The 18533-nt window shown below is 40.6% G+C and overlaps 1 protein-coding gene and 1 long non-coding RNA gene across 7 annotated transcripts in view; one reads left to right on the top strand and one right to left on the bottom strand.

The window, feature by feature from the left end:
• Positions 1 to 9572, bottom strand: part of RNF175 (ring finger protein 175) — a 65759-nt gene extending 56187 nt beyond the window's left edge. For all 5 annotated transcript variants that reach the window (XM_088792570.1, XM_074338421.2, XM_074338420.2 and 2 more), the window contains exons 1-3: positions 9362 to 9572; positions 7037 to 7074; positions 4140 to 4281 (exon numbers count right to left, since the gene is read on the bottom strand). In XM_088792570.1, the coding sequence (XP_088648696.1) occupies positions 4140 to 4281; positions 7037 to 7074; positions 9362 to 9424 (243 nt within the window). In that variant the 5' untranslated portion in view covers positions 9425 to 9572. The remainder of the gene's footprint in view (positions 1 to 4139; positions 4282 to 7036; positions 7075 to 9361) is intronic.
• LOC109442211 (uncharacterized) lies at positions 8643 to 17666 on the top strand. Of its 2 annotated transcripts, none has more exons than XR_016019068.1 (4): positions 8643 to 8826; positions 9911 to 10039; positions 10381 to 10498; positions 14915 to 17666. It is a non-coding gene; the product is annotated as an uncharacterized LOC109442211 (long non-coding RNA). The 2 variants fall into 2 exon arrangements; XR_002136632.3 differs by lacking the exon at positions 8643 to 8826 and adding an exon at positions 8892 to 9037.
• The last annotated feature ends 867 nt before the right edge of the window (positions 17667 to 18533 follow it).

The following is an 18533-nucleotide window of genomic DNA, read 5'->3' as shown; positions in this document are numbered from 1 at the left end:
ATTTGTTGAAAAGATGACCCTTTCTCCAGTGAAATGCCTTTGCTCTTTTGTCATGGGTCAGTTGACTACTTTTATGTGGGCCTATTGCTGGGCTCTCTATTCTGTTCCATTGACATATTTGTGTATTCTCTCACCAATACCACACTGTGTTGATTACTGTAGCTTTACAATAAATATTGGCGTTGGATAGTGTAGGTGCTCCAACATTGTTTTTCTTCAGTGTTGTGTTGTCTGTTCTGGGTCTTTTCCTTTCTATATAATCTGTAGGATCAGTTTGTTGATATTCGCAACATAGTTTACTGGGATTTTCATTGGGATTCTATTGAATTTATAGGTCAGTTTGGGAAGAATCAACTTCTTGACAATATTGAAACTTCCAATCCATGAACACGAATTATCTTTCCATTTATTTGAGAGCTCTACGTTTTGCATATAGATCTTGTACATAGTTTTTATATTTATACCAAAGTATTTCCTTTTTTGAGTGTTATGTAAATGGTATTATGTTTTAATTTCAAAGTTCAATTGTTCATTGCTAGTATATATGAATGAAAGTAATTGATTTTTATATATTGACCTTGTTCCTATACCTTGCTATAATCACTTCTTATTTCCAGGAGTTTTTCATTTTTATTTTGTTTTTGAGTTTTCCATATAAACAATCATGTCATCTGCAAACAAAGATGGTTTTATTTTATGCTTCCCAATCTATTTACCTTTCATTTCCTTTTAAAAATCTTATTGTACTAGCTAGAACTTCCAGTACAGTGTTTAACTGGAGTGGTGAGAAGGGACATTCTTGCCTTCTTTCTTATTTTAAGGGGAAAGCATCCAGTTTCTTACCACTAAGTATAATGTTATCTGTAGGGTTTTTTGTGTTTTTTTTTTGTAGATATTCTTTATCAAGTTGAGGAAGTTCCTCTCTATTTTTTGTTTGATGAGCATTTTTATATGAATGGGTGTTGGACCTTGTCAAATGCTTTTCCTACATCTATTAATACGATCATATGATTTTTCTTCTTTAGCCTCCTGATATGATTGATTAAATTGGTTCTTAGTTATTGAATCAATCTTACATACCTGGAATAAATTCCATTTTGGTTATGGTATATCATTCTTTTTGTACACTGTTTAATTCCATTTGCTAATATTTTGTTGAGACTTTTTACATTTATGTTCATGAGAGATATTGGTCTAGAGCTTCTCTTTCTTGTAATGTCTTCATCTGGTTTTGGTATTACTGTAATGCTGTCCTCAAAGAATGAGTTCTGATGTGTTTCCTCTGCTTTTACTTTCTGGAAGAGATTATAGAGAATTGATATCATTTCTTCCTTAAATGTAGACTTCACAGTGAAAGCATCTGGGCTTGGTGCTTTCTTTTTTGGAAGGTTATAAATTATTGGTTCAATTTTTAAAAACATGTAGGCCTATTTAGATTATCTATTTCTCCTCGTATGTTTTGGTATAGTTTGTGTCTTTCAAGGAATTAGCCTATTTCATCTAAGTTATCCAAATCTGTGGACACAGAATTGTTCATAATATTCTTTTATGTTCTTTTTATGTCCATGGGATCAGTAACAATGACCCCTTTTTCTTTTCTGATATTAGTAATTTGTGTCCTCAATCTTATATTTCTTGGTTAGCTGGCTAGAGGGTTATTAAATTTACTGATCTTTTCAAAGAAACATCTTTTGGTTTCATTAAGTTTCTTATTGATTTTCCGTTTTTAATTTCATTGATTTCTGCCCTAATTTTTATTTCTTTTCCTTTGTTGTGTAGCTTAATTTATTCTTCTTCCTCTAGTTTCCTAAGGTAGATGCTTAGATTACTGATTTCAGATCTTTCTTCTTTTTTATTGTATGCATTAAATACTATAAATTTCTTTTCTATTGTATGCATTCAATGCTATAAACTTCCCTCTAAGTACTGCTTTTGCTGAATTCCATAAATTTTGATATGTTATATTTTCATTTTCATTTAATTCAAATTATTTTTTAACTTCTCAAGTACTCTTCTTTAACTCCTGTTATTTAGTATTATGTTATTTAATCTTCAAATATTTGGGAATTTTTCCAGCTTTCTGTTACTGATTTCTAGTTTAATTTTTGTTGGTCTGAGAGTATATAGTTGACCCTTGAACAACATGTGGGTTAGTGGCACAAATCCTTCCCCACCGCCCCACAGTCAACAATCTGCACACAACTTCAGTTGGTCCTCCGAAATAAGTGGATTCTCAACCAAAGGTGGAAAATACTGTTTTCAATCTGCAGTTGGTGAATTCACAGATGTGAAAGCCAAGGATACAGAGGGCCGGCTGTATATTTACTGAAAAGAAAAATCTGTATAAATGGACTCACGGAGTTCAAACCTGGTTTTTCAAGGGTCAACTGTACTTGTATGATTTCTGTTTTTTAAAATTTGTTTTGGTGTGTTTGATAGCCCAGAATGTGGTCTATATTGGTTAATGTTCCATGTAAGCTTGAGAAGAAGGTATACTCTCCTGCTGTTGGAGGAATTACTTTATAAAAGTCAACTAAAGTAAGTTGATCAATGGTGCTGTTCAGGTCAGTTATATCCTTACAATTTTCTGCTTGCTTGATCTACCCATTACAGAAAGAGGGCATTGAAATCTTCAAATATAATGGTGTAAATGTCAATTTCGCCTTGCAGTTCTATCAGTTTTTGCCTCATACATTTTGATGTGCTGTTGCTATGCACATACACATTAAGAATTGTTATGTCTTCTTGAATAACTGACCCTTTTATCATTATGTAATGCCCTCTTTACCCCTGATAATTTTTCTTGTTCTAAAGTCTGCTTTGTCTGCAATTCATGTAACTTAATACAGCTTCCTTTCCCCAAACCTGTACTTTTAACCTGTCTGTATTTTTATATTAGTAAGTTTCTCCAGAAATTCTGTTAGCTATTTCTATTTTGCAGATAAGGAGACTATGGTTAAGATATAGTTAAGGAGCTTTTCTTTGATATGAGGGCATATTTAATGAGGTTTGATTCTAGTCTCCTTCATTAAAAAAAAGTTGCCCAAGTACAATATAGAGGGTGTTTATTTTAATTGACAGGACAAAAAATAGATTCCTCTTTCTAAGTAAAATGTTCAAAATTGCCTAAACTTAAGTATTATACAGAACTCAAAAGAATTCCCTTAGGCCCTGTACTACACAGAAAATAATTTTTTTATGATGGATAAAAAAAAAAAAATGACATATTGGTCTAAGCTAGCATATGTCACAGGCAAGTCTTACACAATGACCAGTCTAAATCCCAGAACCCTATTGAGTGTTAATTGAAGACCTTCTCCCTTTGCGACTTTTCTCCATGTAGGCCAAATTCAAGTCTAAATGATTGGTTATCAAAATGTGGTCTAGTAACATCAGCACCACTTGGGAACTTGTTAGACATGCGAATTATTGGGCCCTGTTGAATCAGAAACTCTGGAAGTGGGACCTGAGAGTCTGATGGAACAAGCCCTCCAGTTGAGTCTGATGCACCCTAAGATTTGAGAACTACTGCTTTAAACATTGCAAATGCAAGGCCTCAAGTCCAACAAAGCCCAGTGGGTGATTCTGAGGCTGTGAGATGGCAAAGTTATAGTGGATGTGGTAGCGTGGGATTTGTCTGTGAAAACGGGATGGTGCTCTGCGTGGCTGAGGTCAGTGCAGTGTGTGCATTAATAGGTTTCCAGGGATATGCAAACCATCAGTGCCAAGACCGCTTATCGCTAATGAGACAGCCAGCCTCAACCTTTTGTTTCTGCTATGCCTAATTCTCCTTTCCTGGGCCATTGGCGGAAGTTGCTTATGCACAAAAGGAAAATTGGTTTCCTTAAACCAGGGCTTCTCAACGTTGGCACTAGTGACATTTTTGTCTTGAGGAGTTATCCTGTGTATATTGAGCAGCAGATGCCAGTAGCAAGTCCCATCCCCCCTCTCTTCCCACTGAGGTGTGAGGATAAAGGATGTTTTCAGATGTTGCCAAACATCTCCTGGGGGCAAAATTATACCCATGCACCTGGTTGAGAGCAACTGACTTAAACCAAATCATTTCCTTCAAAGTGGCGAAAAAGGAGGGATATGGCAGCAAGAGGGGCAGGCTTCCAGCAGCCACTGGGACGACTCACGTTGTAGGAGCGGCCATGCCTCTGTCTCCACTGCACCAGCACTATCTGGGCGATGATTAGGATGCAGAGGAAGATCAAGATCATCTCCACATGCATGGACTCATGGCCCTGGTGCATCTTGTGCATCCTCTCTTGCTGCAGGCTGGAACCGGCAAAGGAGGTCATTGAGAAAGGCCTCAACCTTTGCACATTTAGCAAAACAACCAGACTGGGCTCACAGGGAGTAGTTGGGGATTTCACACGTAGGGTTTTTCAAGCTTTGACTGCAAAGTTTTCCTAAGTTTTTGTAGGTTCCCCCCTTAGGCTTGGGAGAGGGACAGCTGGGAGGAGGAGCCTAAGTTTATCAGCAAAACCAATTCTTCTCAGCCCTTAGCTTTTCTGTGTGGTTTTGGCCTTAGCCTTGTCCCTTCAAGTTAAGTGGATCTTGATGGGCCCTGGAAAGACCCACTTCCAGTCCTCGATCTGCCATTTCATCACCACATAGCCTTTCAAAAGTCAGTAAGGGTCTCTGAGCCTCAGTTTCCTCATTTGCAAATTTAAAATAACAATCGCTCCGTACCTCACAGGATTGCTCTAAAACTGCAAAGCACATATGTTCCTACATGAGGAATAATAATAAATTATTAGGTTGTATCATGTGAAATTGCTAATTTTGAAAGTCAAAAATAGTAAAATATTGGTAATTTCAAGTAATTTCTAGTATTCTCAAGTAAAAGGATATCCTGCAGATGGAGCCTAGGGAGGGAATATTATCCATGGGGCTACAGAAAACTCTTGAATGACATGTATAAATTGTTTTTATTATAAGGAGAAAGAAGAGGTCTAAGTATTAGATGGGTCATACATTCAGCTGATGACTGAATGTTTCAATTTTTAGTTGGACTCTTAGTTTTACACAATGGGAGAGAAAACCATTAAGATAATATGTCACCTGGTTTAACTTCCTATAGCAGAAGTGACCTTGAAGCAGCCTAAAGCAGTGGGTCTTGACCTTGGCTGCAAGTTAAAATCATGGGGGAGCTTTTAAAAATCGCAGTTGTCAAGCTGTACCCCACATCGATTAAATGATCAATGCCCATATCAATGAAAAACACCATTGCTGGGTGTTATGGGCTGAATTGTGTCTCTCCAACCCCAAATTCATATTTTGAAGTCCTAACCCTCAATGCCTCCAAATGTGACTGTATTTGGAGATAGGGACTTTAAAGGGTAATCAATGTAAAATGAGGTCATAGATGTGGGCCCTAATTGAATTTGACTGGTATCCTTATAGAAGAGGAGATTATAAAACAAACTCACACAGACAGAAGACCATGTGAAGACACAGTGAGAAGGTGTCCAAGTTAAGGAGAGAGGCCTCAGAATAAAACAAAAACCACCGATGCGTTAATCTTGGACTTCTAGCCTCCAGAACTATGAGAAAATGAATTTCTGTTGTTGAAGCCTCTCAGGCTGTGGCATTTTGTTATGGCAGTTCTGGCAAACTGCCATTCTAGGAAGGGATCTAGGCATCAGTAATTTTTAAAGTTCCCTACCCATGTGATTTTAAGATGCAACCAAGATTGAGAACTATGGGCCCAGAGGACGAGAGAGTGGTCCAGAGTCAAGATTAGGAAAGAAGGGGGAAATTATGAACATTGCCAATCAATTCCTTTATAAATATTAGTTAGCTTTATATTTCAGCCCCTATGGGGCACTGTCACAAAATCTCTTCAAGTTTCCACTTGTGACTGTATGCATTTGATGAGAGAACCAGTCAGAAAATACTGCAGAATAACATTCTGTGTCACACGATTGTGACCTTTTAAGGCACTTGTGTATGTGGGTTGGGGTTTCTCTCTTTACTAGCATTTCTACAGAGCTACTATGAAGAGCAGAGAAGCGCCTCAGAAAAGGGCCCCATCCAAATCCCAGGGGTGCCCCCTGCTGGAGACTGTGCAGAAATGAGCCCACAGAGTAAATATTCCTGCTTGAGTTCAGTTTCTCGGAGATGGAATCTTAGAATATCAGTACTGCAAATGATCATAGATGTACTGAAACCTTTTATTTATCAAACGAAGACACTGAAATCCGTATCAGGTAAGCAACCTGAATAAAATTACATGGCTATTAGTCTCTGTGTTGGAAGCTGAACTTGGGAGACAAGAATGATTTCTAAAAACTCATTAAAAAATACACTCATTCCTCTGAAGAAATAGGAAGTGAGGAAAAAGTAAATGGTACAAGAATTTAGTTATAGTTTTTGTAGCCCCAAATCCAAAGTAACTATTTAATATTCTATGTAATGAATAGACTTTCAACTTAGGCCATGTAGGTAGAGGAATAAATCTATCATCAGTCTGAAACAGGACTTGTACAGATATAAAACTATGTTTTATGATATTAATCTATTTTGTGTATGTATAATGGAAGCACATCTCAAATGGTTAACCTATGTGGAAATACTGTGGAAAGTATAAAGCAGTATACAAATGTATTTCCTACTTTGATTAGGAATACATTCATAATTGATTACCATAATGCAAAAAAAGGAGAAACTTTTCATTTTTATTTCATTTCATGTGATGCCCACAGAGACCCAATGGCCCCACAGTAGGTACCAGAACACAGAGGAAATAGCATATAAGGAAAACCAGATGTGTCTCATGCCTAAAATAAATAATAAGTTAACACTGCCTTATTTTGAAGGACATATAAATCCAGCTTTTTGGGATTGCACAGAGTATACTGTGGTTTTGGTCTATACTACCTTTGTGTGGGCCTGGCTATGCAAACCCATCTTTTCTACCCTGAGAAATTTACAAATAAAATGATAGCTTCATTTAATTTCTAAAACTGTTACGATGGAAATCTAATTTTTAGTATAATGGTAATAAAAATAAATACTAATCACTTACTTCCACTCATCATCCACGGAGAGCTTTGTGTGAGAGATCTGAAAAACATACAAAGAGCACTTCTCAAAATTGCCTTGTTTTTTAGCTTGTATTTTATAGCATTACATGGGAAACCCAAACCAAGAAAAACAGTGATGTTTCCTAGTACTGGAATAATGTAGGATGAAAGTCCTAATAAAATGTTTGCTTATTGAACTCACACACACACACACACACACACACACACACACACACCCCAAAACAAAATAGTAATCTGGTCAATGTTTGAGAACAAGATGAGGCCCCATTCAGTCACGGTTGTAGATAGTGGCCGACCAATAGGCAGTGTCACGCTGGCTTTGGGGATACAATGTATAAATCCAAGAATCCCTAAAAATCATGTTTTTCTGATATCTTAAATGATGCCAATGAGTAAATATCATCTCTAAGTTCAAGGTTTTAGAGACAAAGCTGACCAGAGGATGTACTTGTTTGGAGCATTTTTGTGTCCTCTTATTAATTGATTTTAAAACCTGGCCCCAGGGAAGGGGGTAGTTTGGCCACACCCTTGCAGGCTGAGCTAGAGAGCACAGAGACCATGCCCAGGAAGTGCTTTTTGCATGACCTACAGAGTGTACCCATGTGCTGTCATCCCTTGATCATTGCTAATCCACTATATTTGGCCATTTGAAAGCTAAAAGCCAATCATTATGCAGTCACCCAGGAGTCTGGTTAAAGTGGAGATTTTAATTCAGTAGGTTTGGGGTGGGGACTGAGACTGCATTTCTAATTGGCTCCCAGGTGACATCTTGGTTGCTGGTCTCTGGATCACAAAGTTGTGCTATAGGGGATCAAGGGAAAAGATGTGAGTCCCTCCTAGGGTGGAGTTAACAGAGGGACCATGCCTCCTGAGGGCAGAGGGCAAGGAAGTGATGTCAGCATCAAGAGAGACCAAATAGCAGCAGCAAAAGTGACTCTGCCAGTCTTCTGCCCCTCCTGGTGTGCAGAGTTCTTCATTCATACCCCTTTGGCTGATCAGGGATTGAAACCAGCAAAGAAGCCACGGAGCTTCCTCATAGCTTCCCCGTTTTAGAGAATAAACCTCAAATACGTCTTGTGGTCTACAAGGCCTACTCTCCTTTATTACTCACTACAAACCTTCATGAACCCTGTATTTCTGTGAGTCATAGTAAATATCCCCCTCCCGCAGCCCTGCATTTCCCCATGATCACCCCCAACAGTTTTTTCACCTCCAAGCAATGTGGTCTATGGTCACCTCCACCTAGAATTCTCATTTTCCCTCATCACCTCCAGCACCAGATCTCATCCATCCTCCAAGGCCCGGCTCAAATGCCCCCCATCAGTCTTACCCATCCCCTCAGCCAGGAGCAATTCCTTGCTTCTTAGAAATCTTACAAAGCTTCACTTGAACCTGTTTTGGGGAGAGTAATCTCTTCCTACTCTCTGAGTTATTTTTGTCCATGTTTTACCCTCCTTCCAGGATGCAAGCTTCGAGAGGAAAGGTTCCACTCCTAATTGCCCCCCCCACGCGCGTGCACCCGTGTGTACACACACACATACACACACACACACACACACACACACACACACACACACCATGTGTAGCACAGCTTCAGGTACCTGGTCATGGCCCAAGAATTGTCCTATGAATGACAAATAAAGGATTGGATTTGAAATCACCACCCGCAGAAGGAAGAAAGTGCTAGCCCAGTGGTTCTCAAAGCTCAAGCATCGACATCTCCTGGGAATTAAATAGTTACACTTGTGAAGAATCAGGCCGTATCCCAAAGGTGAGGAATTAGAAACCCTGAGGGCAGAGCCCAGCGATCTGCGTTTTAACCAGCCCTCCAGAGTGATTCTGACGCACGCTTCAGTTTGAGAACCATAGAATCAAGCCTGGTGTATCTCCATCACCCCTCAGCTGTCTTCCTTCTAGGCCCTTGGCTTTCACCTAGGCCCTGGAGGCTTTTGCCCGGGAGCGAGGAGGAGACAGGGCAGCCGGTAGGACCAGCAGGGAATGGATAGGGATGAGCCGGTTAAGGAGAGGGTGGTGAAGAGGGAGAGAAAAAGGGAAAAAGAAGGACGGAGGAGGAAAGATGGGAAACGGAGGAGAAAGAGGAAGAAAAAGAGGAGAAAACGGAAGAGAAACGGAGGGGAGTTCAGCTTCCCTGGGGTGGGGCGGGATAAAGAGAAGCCACCAGCATCCTGGGCCGGTTCCCACCATTAGGGGCGGGGGACTTGGACACTTTGTGCGGCCGCCCAGGCCTGCGAGAACCTTGGGATCCCGGCCCCGTGTTCCCTCGGCCTGTGTCCCGCTCTTTGTACCTGCTCGTGCTGTGGGGGCACCTCCAGCACCGGCTTCGCCTTGCGCGCGGCCCTCGCGGCCATGCCTGCGCCGCGCCGCGCGGGCGGGGAGGGTCTCCCGGAGTCAGCAGATGGGGCGCCCCTCCGACGCGCGAGCCGCGGTGGGAGCTGAGCTTGCGGCGGCCGAGCGGGCTGCCCCGCCCGGGGCAGTGCGGTGCCGGCGCGGGGAGCCTCGCAGCGCGCCCGCCCCTGCGCCCTCCGCTCGCGCTCCGGCCTGCTCCGGAGGAGGGATGCTCACCAGCACAGCTGTGGAGACCCTTCGGGTTTCGGGCCCCTCTGTCGCGGAGCAGTTGTCAGCCATCATCGCTAATAAAACGTCCTGTGCGCGGGGCAGGAACCAGCTGTTTTGTTACCAGGTGACAGGGCTGGAGGACAGCTCAGAGGTAGGTAGGAAGAGATGTGGGGTGTACGACGAGTGAAAATGGAGATGAGAGAAGGGGCGAGGAAGAGAGATCGGTTTTTTGGGTTTTGTTTTGGTTGTTGTTGTTGTTTTCGTTTTCTCCTCCTCAGGTCTGTCCCCCAGCAGCGATTCTCAGAAGACAACAATTGAGGTGGTTGTCCAAAGGCGGGGAGACTGAACCTTTGCTGCATCCGCAGTCGTGATCCTTTCCCTGGGCCCACTGTCCTCTCCTCCCTCAGGTATCTGCAGTTTTAATCGTGTGGGACAGCTCCCTGGTAAAGGCAAACTTGGCCCCTCCTAAGATAACAAAGAGAAACTGCTGTAGGGGAGAGAACACAGAGCCTCTTGGCCCCTGTGCCACTTCTGGAAGGTGCACTTGACCCTTGGAAATCACCCACAACTTGCCTTTGTTCTCTCCACTTTCAGAGCACATTCTCCTTTCTCTTACCCTCAGGCCCAAGCCTGGACTCATGGCTGGGGAAGCCTTTAGGAATACTTGGGTGATAATATAGGCCAATAGATAAAGAGCGAACACACAGTTAGAGAATCTGACTTACACATATGGCTTACTACATTCCAGTGATGACTCGTATTTCCAACACCTACAAGAAGCTACCAGTGGAGACTGACCAACAGATGGCCGTGTCCCTGCCAGCCTAGCATGCTATAGAGGCAAACATCCAGTACATTGTGTTGTGGTAAGTGCTTCGTGTTCCAAATACTTCACCTATGTTAACTCATTCAGTCCTCAAAACAACCCCATGAGGTAGCTGGTGTTACTGTCTCCATCTTACACATGAAAACATTGAAGCACAGAGAGGTACGGAAGTTTGTTTAAGTTTCAAAGCTAGTACGTGGTGCTGGGGGAATTTGAACCCAGAGAAGACTGACTCCATGGTCTGGACTCTTCACCACTCAGGAAAGTGGTTGCAAGGGTCATCAGGGGCCAGATCAAGAAGGCCTGTGTAAATCATATTAAACGGTTTGGAGTGTAGCCTAAGGAGAATGGGAAGGCATTGCAGAGTGGTTAGCAAGAAAATGACATTACTAGACTTGCCTTGAGGGGGGTTCCACTAAGACCCAAGACAGGGGGACCAATTAGAAAGCTATTGCTGTAGTTCCAGCTAAAGGTGGCGATGGCCTTGGTGGTGTCTGTGAATGTGTGCAGGGATGGGGTGGAGGGAAGACGGAGAAATGTGGATGAAGCCTAGTGGCGCAGGTGACGGAATCTGTAAGACTTAATTGATCTTCAAGGTTGGTGCCCAGGCATGTGGTTGGAGTAGCTTGGCATTTGGGCGGATAGTGCTGTCATCCCTGAGAATGGGAATACCGAAAGAGCAGCAGATTTGGGGGTACAAACATAATGAGTTCATTTGGACATGTTGCCTCCCAACCTGACTTCTGGCAAAAGTCCCTTTTTTTCTCTAGTTCAGGATGTCCTCAAATTCTTCTAGATTCTTTTGTCAGTCTTTCTCTCCCACCCTCCAAAAAAGATCTAGAAGTTTTCTTTCCTATAAAATTCTGGCCCGTTATCATTATATAAGTTTTGGCTCCCTGTCCTCCCTGGTTGACTGACATCAGAATCGTCCACATCTTTCACTGGAGACACATGTAAACACAAAGGTAGTCATCTTCCTTCTGGCTTCAGCTCAACAGTCATAAGATAATAAAACTGAAAAGGTCCAATTCACCCCCATTGATAGTGATGGATTTGCTCTACTCTATTTTCCTCATACCCAGTTCCTCTTGTGACCAAATTCCAGGCGGCCAGAGCCAATATCTCATTTCCCAGTACGTTAACCACTACTTTCTGGAGTAGTTCACCCAACCACAGTTAATTAGTTTGCAACTCTGTTTCCCAAATCAAATGGTTGGCAGCTGACTCTGTCATAAGTCCTGGAATAGATGAGCTGTATTCCTGTTGGCAGTAGTTTCTGCATCCTTCTGTCCTCTCCTGTCCTAGAGCCCTAAGGTGATTGTAATGACTGAATGGAAGAAATGAGCTATTGTCCTAAAGCTGTTTGAAAAACAAGGCGGAGTCAAGAGTAGTAGATAATTAAGTATGGAATTTGGTGCAGGAATAGAGATAGAGCCATGGACCAGCATAGAAAGACCCCAGATGGTCACATGCATTCACAGGAAACTCATTATATGAGAGGAGTGGCAAATCAGCAGGGAAAGGATACACTATTGAGTAATTGGCTTATCCATCTGAAAAAAAAATTATGTCATACCAAAACAAAACAGGTGGTTTTAAAAGCAAAACTTTAAGAAGATTTGGAAGACTACGTTTATCATCTCAGGATAGTAAAACATATTAATCAAGACTCAGAAAAGAAGAAATCATGAAGTAAAAGATGAATGAATTAGTTTACATTAAAATTTAACATTTCCGTGCAACAGAAAGTTGCTATTAAAAAGAAGCACACCATGGTCAAAGAATATTTATTTGCATATATCTAGTTGTCAAGGATTGGTTCTCAGAAAAAACAGAACTGTTAGGAATTAATTTCAAAAGAGTGTAGATTAATCGAAAATGAGCAAGGGATATAAATCAATTTGAAGAAATAAAATTGTGAGACTTTGGTAATTTTAAGGGAATTATTGTATTTACATATATGTGAGTTAATCTAGAGTGCACAGAGTGCATTTACTTACTGTAAAGTGGCTCCTTACAGACTTCCTATGCACTCCCTGATTGTCACTCATGAATTTCCCCCCTTTCTCCACTGTCCTTCTGAGGACAACCAAACTGCCCTGGGCTGATGGTGCCACATCATGGTTAGATCTTGCAGAAGTCCCCCCCATTACGTTACAAATGGTCTTTTGCAAGTAACTTTCTTTTTCAATGAACTCCTTTCCACTTTTCTCACATCTTGTTAATATTCATACACAAAATGTATGTTTGATCCTTAGCATTACAGCTATAATGGGTGATTTATGATGTCTTCAACCAGGTGCAGTGCTGGTCACAGGGAATAGGGTGGTGGAGAGAGTCTAGACAACAGGCAAGGCCTTTGCTCTGTGAGAGGGATAGCAGGAGCAGAATCAGTCCAAATGGGAGCCAGGATGTCAGATTCAAACCATCCAGGCAATGTGACTATCCAAGAGCTTGTCTGATCTCAGAAATCAGTATGAAAGAGGCACCAAAAGTTCTGCACTTCAGTGATACTTGAGGTCAGGGGCAGATTGATAACTGGGTGTAGTCATTTCTAAAAGGAGAGGAATAGGGAAGCCAAGTCCTACCTTGGCTGAGGAGATGGCTGCATAGAGATAATTAGGCCAACTCCCTTTGAGTCAACCTTCACCCTCCTTCCTCCTCCCCAACCCCCACTGGGTGTTAGGTTGGCCTTCAGCTGCAGCCACCATCCTTTTAGAAGTGACAAGAATCGTGCAATCTGGTCTGATTCTCAACTGTCAGGGCTCCTGACTACAGTTTTCCACGTCCCCTCAGCCTCCCTGGGTATACCTTTTCATTTTTAATTATTAAATCTGCCTTTGCTTAAGTGCTAGTATTCAAGACAAATGAAGGATACTCAACTGTTTATCTCATCCTTTAATGATTAATATTGTAACATTATTGACTCCTACTCTTGTTTTGGCAAAAATGTACAGTGTTTAGCTCTATCATGGTTACGTGGAGTTTTGTGAGCTGGCGTGTGGCCCTGATCGCCATTTATTTTTATTTTTTTATTTTTTCCTGATTGCCATTTATAACATCTCTTCTTTGGGGAAGTGAATTCTGCCTTTCAAACCACAGGCTTCCAAATGCAGGTTTGGAACACAATCCGTTTGTGAGCTGGGAACTCTGTATTAATGTCTCTTGGCCCAGGGCAGCCCCACAACCAAATGACATGTGGTTTAAGGTTCATGTAACAGCCAGTTCATTTAAATAATGTTAGCTGGAGCTCAGTTTTCAGGTTCTCAGGTTTCTGGTTAATTTGGACTAGAGAAGGCAGCAGCCATCAGACAACAGCAATGATGGGGCTTCCCGCTCCCTATAGAGAGATGACACATTCTGGCTCTTCGTGGGTTACCCTGCAGGTTTTAGGACTGGGCCTCTTCCAAGGGCAGGCTTTTCAGTTCTGTTGAACAACTGATCTTGAAAAAGAACTGCTTTAAAAAACCAACTATACTTCCAAGTCTAGAAGTTTAGATAGGGTCATTCTAATTTATTGAGTGCAGGGGCCCTCTTAGCAGGAGGGGAGAATACATTTAAGTCCTCCATGGGGCTCCTTCCCCTCTCCCCTTCTTGTTTTCCTTTCCTGTGCTTTTTCTAAGAAGTCTCATCTTTACTACCATGTTTCCCTGAAAATAAGACCTAGCCAGACAATCAGGTCTAATCTATCTTTTGGAGCAAAAATTAATATAAGACCCGGTCTTATTTTATAGCAAAATAAAATAAAATAAAATAATATTTTATAGTAAAATAAGACCAGGTCTTCTAATAGAATATAATAGAATATAATGTAATATAATAGAATATAATATATATAATACCAGGTATAATATAATATAATACTAGGTCTTAGATAACATAAGACCGGGTCTTATATTAATTTTTGCTCCAAAAGACATATTAGAGCTGATTGTCTGGCTAGGTCTTATTTTCGGGGAAACACAATAAGTTAGAAGCTAGACAGCTCTCCCAGGCAAGCCAATCTTTACTGTCCTAACTATGAAGAAAGTTAATATTTATCAAACTCCTCCAGCGCCAGGCACCGGACTGAGTACTTTCTGTGTCTGATATCACTGAATCCTTAATATGACCCCTGTGACAGTATTATCATCCACATTTTACACATGAAGACAGATCTAAGACATTTAAGAAGAGGTTAATTGTTTTATCTAAGAATGCATAGCAGCAACCACTGCTCTGCCAGCTCCCTAAGCACCGGGTTGTATGGGAGGCCCACTGCTTCACTGGGGGCACCCCCAGGAACCCCGTCCTACTGTGGAAGTTGTATTTGTCGTTTCTAGTTAAGACCAAAGACTTGCCACCATCATTGTTACAGCCCAGGTTAATTGGGAATATCCCTTAGCACCTCTGTTCCACAAAAGTCACTTTCTTATGAAAGAAAAATACTAACATTTCTATTTTCTCTTGACTTTAGGTATTTGTCCTATGTGGGGGCTTGAAACAAGATCCATTATAGAAGCAACAACAAGAGGACACGGTTATTTTATCGTGGAGTCCACAGCCTGCTAGCGTGCACTTCTGGACTTACCATGGTAATAGCCAAAGCTTTTTATAATTCCTACTAATGCCAGGTACTTTACGTATATTTAATCCTCAAAACCACCCAATGAATTAGCTGTGCTATTATTATCCTCATTTACAATTAAGGACAAATAAGGCCATCATCTTTGCTTAGGAGACCCACTCCTTTCCTCATTTTAATCTGGGAAAGTCCCACCCTTCATGCCAGGACCACCCTATTCTTTCACCAGGTTTTCCCAGATCCCCGGTGGAAATACATCTTTCTCAATCCTTTTGCATTTGCGTCTATTCAGACTGTTTTGTGTTCAAGGTGCTGGTATGTATGTTTCTGTCAGTCACCAACTGCAAACACTCAGAGAGCAGAGACTCTGTTCTAATCACTATTCCACCACTGCATTGAACACAATGTCTGGCCTGGAGCCAAATTTTATTGGTGGTATGGTTACATTTCCAGGTCATGGGGTTTTTGCCCCAAGCCTCCATAAGGCGCCCAAGCCTTATGGAGGGAGAGTGAGGACAGGTGGTTTCCTTTAGCCCATGGCCTGCAGAGGTTTCTCAAGGAAGGAGAGGGGACCATTGTGGGTGCAGACTTTCCCATTCTACTGATTACAGGACCATTAAGAACTCTGCACCTCCAAAAGAACTTAAAATAGACGCCTACATTGTGCCCTTAACGTTTTCTCCATTGCAGTTCAGAATGTGCAGTTACTGCTTCTTGTTTTCTCATGTGGCATTATTAGTCAGGAAGGGGACATATTTTTGCCATCACTTAGAGATGCAGCCCAGAGAAGGAAAACAATGTAAAGGGTGAGGCCTGCGTCTGTTCCATTCTACCTGTTATCTTATCCTTGTATCAAGTGAATGTAAATTTTGGTGTTTAGCCACATAATTCTAAAAATATGGGGCTTGCATGAGTGCTGGAGATACGGTTCCTTTTCTAATTTATTCTATAAATGCAGTAATCCTAGTACATCATATAATTAGAATAGTGTACACATGGAAATAAAACACACCTTTACATTATTTTAGATGATCAGACAAATGGAATATCAGCATTTTGGTTTGTTGATTTTACCCCTGCTTGGGGAAGAATTTTAATTTTTTTTTTAAGTTTATTGGGGTGACAATTGTTAATTAAGTTACATAGATTTCAGGTGACAATTCTATATTACATCATCTATAAATCCCATTGTGGAATTTTAATTTTTCTAAGTTACTAAATGGTTATAAACAAAAATTTTGTGTTGGGCATGTCGAATTATGACTATTTAAAAAATGTAATATCTTTGCATACAATTACTTATGTATGTTTAATTTTTATAATAAACACATTTTGCTGGGTCTCCAAAGAAGGAAAGTTTTAGAAGCCATCCTGGATACAATAGGTAGTAGGTAATTTAGGGAATAGTTGGGCACTACTTGTTTAAGATTTTCCTGCAGATCTTGCGGATATCTGTCAAAGTGGCCATAGTTTTGGGGACGATTTTGAGTGAACAACTCAAAGGAGGTTTTATCCTGTTACAAATGTGGAGAAGAGCGTGTGTGGTCTCAGTGTATGGCAGGGCTTGAGTCAGGGGCCTCCCTCTACTACTGGCTTTCTAGAGTTTTTTGGAAAGGTTCTCTATTTTCCCCCCCGTAGTTGCTATTGCGTTCATATTCTAAGTATACATATTTAAGGAATTATTATTAAAGAAATGAAAAATCTCCTAGTAAGACGTCATCTGGGTGAAGAATCACCAAAGAAGAGGTCAGAGCTGGTAACCTGAGCATGAAAAACTTGATTATTTGCTAGACTTAGGGGTAGATTAATTATCTTGGCTTTCCAAACGGCCTGACAAATGGAAAGGACACCAGCCAATGAAGTGTAACTGCCAATAAAGGTTATTCATAACAGGAAGATAAGGCTGTGGAAGGTGAAGTTGAATTTGGTTTAATGCATGTTGATTTTGAGGCATTCTAGGTCATGCGGGCAGAGATATCCACAGTTAGAGACTAACCAAAGCTCAGGAGAAGAGTTAGGGACCGTGACAGTGACTTGGTGTTTGACATTGATGAACTCTCTAGGAGTGAAGACCATTGTCCTGAAAGTCTGCACTGTGAGAAAAGAAGGAGGTACAGGTATTTGGTGGATAGGATATAGACAATAGGATTTAGAATCAACCAAATTTGGCTACAAGTCTGAGTTATAACACGAGTTATAACAGCGAGTTATAACTTGTGTGACCTTAAGCCTTGGGACATCTGACTGTTTTTTCAAATAACAGACTTGAGATATAATTCACATACCATACAATTCACCCTTTTAAAGTGTATGATTCAGTGGTTTTTCAGTATATTTACAAAACAATGCAACCATCAGCACGATTTAATTCCAGAACAATTTCTTCAAAAAGAAAACCCATATTCATTAGTACTCACTCCCCTGTTTCTCCTTTCTCTGTCAACCCCTCAGTAACCAGTAATCTACTTTCTGTCTACATAGATTTTCTGAATGTTTCATATAAATGAAATCATACAATATGTGGCCTTTGTGTCTGGCTTCTTTCACGTAGCATAATATTTTCAAGGTTCACCCATGTTGTAGCATTTATCAGTACTTCATTTCTTTTTATGGCCAAATAAAATTTCACTATGTAGTTATGCCACATTTTGTCGATCTATTCATCAATTGGTGGACTTTTGGGTTGTTTCTACTTTTTGGCTATTCTGAATAATACTGCTATGCAAATTCATATACAAATGTTTATGTGGATATATGTTCTCAATTCTCTTGAGTATATATCTAGTAGTACAACTGCTTGGTCATATGGTAACTCTATGTTTAAGATTTTGAGGAACTGCCAAACTGTTTTTCAAATTGGCTGTATCATTTTACAATCCCATCAGCAGTGTATGAGAGTTCTGATTTCTCCACATCCTCACTAATAGCTGTCATTACCTGATTTTTTTTTTTTGTTCTAGCCATTCTAATGGGTATGAAGTGGTATCTCATTGATTTTGGTTTGTATTTCCCTAATGAATAATAATGTCAAACATATTTTCATGTGATTATTGGCCATGTGTGTATCTTCTTTGGAGAAATGTCTAGATTCTTTACCCATTTTAAAATTGGGTCATTAGTTTTTTTACTGTTAAGAGTTCTCTATATATTCTGTATACAGGACCTTCATTAGATATATGATTTGCAAATATTCTCTTCCATTCTATGAGTTGTCTTTTAATTTTTTTGATGGTGTGGCTTGAAGCACAAATGTTTAAATTTATCAATTTTTTTCTTTTGTATGGGTGCTTCTGGTGTCATATCTAAGAAATCTTTGTTTTTTTAAATTTTATTAGTTTCAGGTACACAAGACAAAGCAATACTTAAACGTTTATCATTTATATCCCTCACACTGTGTGAATCCCCCTTCCCCCATCCACTATCCCTCTGACATCGCACAGAGTCATTACAAGAAATCTTTGTTTAATCCCAAGTTGTGGAGATGTACTCCTATGTTTTCTTCTAAGAGTTT

The sequence above is a fragment of the Rhinolophus sinicus genome, chromosome 15, assembly GCF_057876585.1.
Source record: "Rhinolophus sinicus isolate RSI-liver-muscle chromosome 15, RSI-T2T, whole genome shotgun sequence".
NCBI classification, from domain to species: Eukaryota; Metazoa; Chordata; class Mammalia; order Chiroptera; family Rhinolophidae; genus Rhinolophus; species Rhinolophus sinicus.
Note: the sequence above shows the minus strand (reverse complement) of the source record. Positions and strands in the feature narration are given on the sequence as shown.